This window comes from Triticum dicoccoides, chromosome 2B (genome assembly GCF_002162155.2).
Source record: "Triticum dicoccoides isolate Atlit2015 ecotype Zavitan chromosome 2B, WEW_v2.0, whole genome shotgun sequence".
NCBI lineage: Eukaryota > Viridiplantae > Streptophyta > Magnoliopsida > Poales > Poaceae > Triticum > Triticum dicoccoides.
The window spans coordinates 512,101,328-512,105,248 of NC_041383.1; the positions used below are offsets into that span (position 1 = coordinate 512,101,328).

A 3,921-nucleotide genomic window follows, 5' to 3' on the forward strand; every position below is an offset into this window, starting at 1 on the left:
GCGCAAGGATGGATTCCTTCTCCGGCGAAGGCAAGGGCAAGGACCCCGCCACCCCTCCCCCTCCCCCCGCCTCCGCCGGTGTCTTCCCGCAAGCCGAGGCAGCGTGTGAGCGTCCCAGTGCACCAGGCGAAGTGGCACTGGGAGAACCGCGCCCCTTTTCCCTACCCCGACGTCACCCTGCCACACGACTAGCACTTGGATCCGAAGAGGATCCCAGTGCCGGTGGCGCCGCGGTCGGCGAGGGCGCACGCGGAGGAGGTGCGGTGCCGGCGGGCACTGCTGACGCCGGAGCAGCGCCGCGACTCCGCCTACGATGTCGACTCGCCCTATTGGGTGCGTTGGTTCACCTTCGAGAATGAGGAGGCCAGGCGGCGCAGCGCCCGCAACGTCTCACATGGCTCCCCACCGACGCCCCTCGTCGTTTGCGACAAGGACCAGGCGGCGGAGTAGGCGGCTGGCCTCCAGGAGAGCGAGGAGGAGGAGCGGCATAGGGAGGAGGAGAAGGAGGCAGCGTACGAGGCGCGCATGGCAGAGGCCATGGCGCTCTCCGAGGCCGACGACTGCGTCGTGCCACCGCTGGCCCCACCGTCCCCGGCCAAGGCTAAGCCGAAGCCAACCCCCATCGAGCGCTACTCCTGGATCAGGGGTAGTGCACGAGTGCGTCAGTGTGCTGCCGGTTTGGATGCGGGCGACGGAGGCGCAGGAGGCAGCCTACCAAGAGCAATGGCGCCAGCGAAGCCTGGCCGAGGAGCGCCGCGAGGGCGAGTACCTTAAAATGCTCGAACGCAACGCAGAGGAGTACCGCCACGAGGCCGACGAGGAGGTGCGTCGTGCCCAGCCGGCAACGGCACATCCCCCGATGGACGACATCGCCAGGCTGTGGTGGCGTTCCCCTGGGTCGGCCCGATACCGACGCTGATCGACCTCACCGGCCCCGACCTCGATGAAGACGATGCCAAGGGCAGCACGCCGCCTCATAGTTTAGTTTTAATTAATGTTTTACTTAATGTAATATGGACGCGTGGACTCTCGCCGGTCTTTGTGGCCGACATTAATGTTTAATTAATATTTTTCTATTTTCGAAATATTTGTGTTCTTTTTTTTTGCGCGAACAAAAATTGTGTGAGACCAGCGTTGTGCGCATGCGCCGAACCAAATACGGAAGCGGACATGGGTGTCCGCCAGGCCAACCCAAACGGACAAAAAAGAACAAAATCGCCATCTATTTGGGTCGGCGCGTTGGAGTTGCTCTTACGGACCGTGCTAGCAGCACAATCACCACCAACACAACACTTGATGTCCAAGTTCTCCAAAAAGCGACGCCTCCAAGGAGGAAACAGTGCACCCGCACCGTTGTTGCCCAATCGTATATCTTGGGTTTTCACCCCGGAGATAATCCCCGCTGTCAAAACAATGCCTTCAACAAGGCCATTGCGAGGCACAACCAATTAAGGCTAGACCTTAGAGTTTCAAAGGTAAGACCTTGAACTTCACATGTGTTGTCGCCCCACTTACATGTCGCTGCTACGAATCCCGAAACTCCAAGCAAGTTCCTCAACGTCGTAGGCTCCAATCATCATTACTAGTCCTCCAACCTCAGCTTCCATGACATTCTCCGCCTCTGACTTCACCATGGAGCAAAATATAGCTCCTGATGGCAATACATAGCAATGCTTCGCGTCGCTCCCTCCTTAACGGAGGACTAATGGATACGACCAAATCCCACCTGATCCAACAATCTTCAGGCATAACATGTCTATGGGAGTTGGCTAGCGGAGCCTTCCGGAACCCGACACTTCGGCCAGATCAGGAGGACATGTGTCAGGCAGGTCTTTCATGACGCGAGAGGAACCCTAGGACCGCCGCCATTAATCCGAAGCCTCGCAACCGCGAGACCACACTCAGCAGGAAGGACAACAACGGCGGGGTAGATCAGTGCCCAACTCTAGGTCGTCGGCATGGCCGAAGGCCACAGCTAGACCACCATAGGCGGCCCTAGCTGGACCTGACACACCCAGATCTAAGCCAAAAGGCAAGATCGGGCAGCCAAGTCCAGAACGCCCCGAGCGGCTCCACGTCCTGGGAGCCTGGCGCCAGATCGACCGGCCGCCGGCGACGCCCCACCACCACCACATCGCCACTCCACCGGGCTCCAGCCTCAAGCCATTTTGTCCGCCGCATCTCCGCCGCACCAAACGCAAAGCGCCGGCGGACGAACACACCTTGACACCCAGCAGCATCAAGCCCTCACCCGAAGAACCGGCTCGCGTCAACCCTTCGCGCAAGGGGACAATCAATACCCGCCGCCGCCGCCGCCGACCGGGGCTTTTCCCAGCCGCGCCCTGTGGCGGCGGCGGCGAGGGAGGAGGAGAGTAGGGAGGGGGACTTGGCGGCGGCGGGATTAGGGCGCGTCTATATATGGATCAACTCGAATTATCAGCCTATCATATGATTGGAGGACATGCGTCACAATGTGGGGCTGAGGGCATCATGGTGTGACGTCCCACCTTTTCCTTCAGGTGACGAACTGTCTATCTATCTATCGTGCTGTCCTGTTCTTTCTCTTTTTTTTTCTTTTTTTTTTTGGAGGATGCTGTCCTGTTTGACGCACATGTAGTTTAGGAACTACCACCTTCACCAAGAAGCAAGTGCGTGAGAACTGAGATTCATACTCCCTCCGTTCCATAATGTAGTGCCTATAAATTTTTGCACAAGTCAAACATTCCAAACTTTGACCATATTTATAGAGAAAAGTAGGTACATCTAGAATACCAAATACACATCATTGAATACATCGTGAGTTATATTTTCAGAATGTACATGTTTGGTATTGTAGACGTAGATAGTTTTCTCTATACACTTGGTCAAAGTTGATAAAGTTTGACTTTTACAAAAATCTATAGGCACTACATTGTAGAATGGAGGGAGTATAACCATAGCGTTTGCTTTGAATTCACACTGGAAATTAGCCAAGCGAGCTCGTAAATATAGATGAGAGTATGTCTCGATTTTTCTTTTCTTTTCCTTCAATGAATTAATAAACACGCGTATAGCACGTCATATGGATCTCTGGCAGCTACATGGTCCGGCAGTTCCCGGGCTGTTCCTCGCAGACTACCATGTGCGGCGCCTGGTACTGGTGGTGGTAGTAGCACGGCGGCGGGTTCACGGGCACGGGCACGGCCGGCTTCGGGTCATCCTTCTTCTTTTCATCCGGCTTCTTCACCTCCTCCACCTTGATGATTTGGGCGTGTCCGAGCTTCTTGCGGAGGCAGCTGACGAGGCACACCGGGTCGACGCCGTCGCCGACCACCTCCAGCTGGTCCCTCGCGTCGCCGGTTATGCCCATAGACGTCACCCCGGCTGCTCTGGCGGCCAGCGTTAGTGCTTTGGACCGGCTCTTGTCGCACGACATGCTCAATTGGATGACAATCTTTTGCTGCAACAAGGAGAAAAGCCATGGATCAATCTTCAGAGTAATGTATCGACTGCTGAAAATTAAGACCCTAGACAAGGCAACAGGAGAGGTAAACAAAAAATAGGAGCAGAAACTGAATAGGGTTCCTTACCTTCATTGCCTGCTTCTGGGTTGCTAGAAGCCTGTGAAGGAGAAGCAGGAACTCAATGGCGAATTGTTGGTGTTCGAGGCGAGGCTAGAATGGTTTGGGTAGCTACTGATCGATTTTCCACAGATGCAAGTGTCTTGCTTGTGATGATTTGGTGAAGGGGATACCCCCCTTATATACACGCTAGAAAACTAGAGCTATCAGTATCAGGAGCAATCCCAACGCACTAGCTCGCTAGTAGTAAGAAGATTCGTAGCAGCTGCCGCAGTTGAGCTCCGACTGAGTAAACAACTGCCCAACTGGGCAAGTAGACATGCATGTAAACGCGTCCTCACCACAAAGGACTCGGCAGGCT

The 3,921-nt window shown here is 55.3% G+C and overlaps 1 protein-coding gene across 1 annotated transcript; it reads right to left on the bottom strand.

Moving 5' to 3' along the window:
• Positions 1-2,739: 2,739 nt before the first annotated feature.
• Positions 2,740-3,700, bottom strand: LOC119367926 (disease resistance protein Pik-1-like). Its single transcript, XM_037633302.1, has 2 exons — positions 3,570-3,700; positions 2,740-3,439 (listed from the first exon to the last, which is right to left on the bottom strand). The coding sequence occupies exons 1-2, from the start codon at positions 3,573-3,575 to the stop codon at positions 3,077-3,079; spliced, it is 369 nt and encodes a 122-aa protein (XP_037489199.1). The 5' UTR covers positions 3,576-3,700; the 3' UTR covers positions 2,740-3,076.
• Positions 3,701-3,921: the final 221 nt, after the last annotated feature.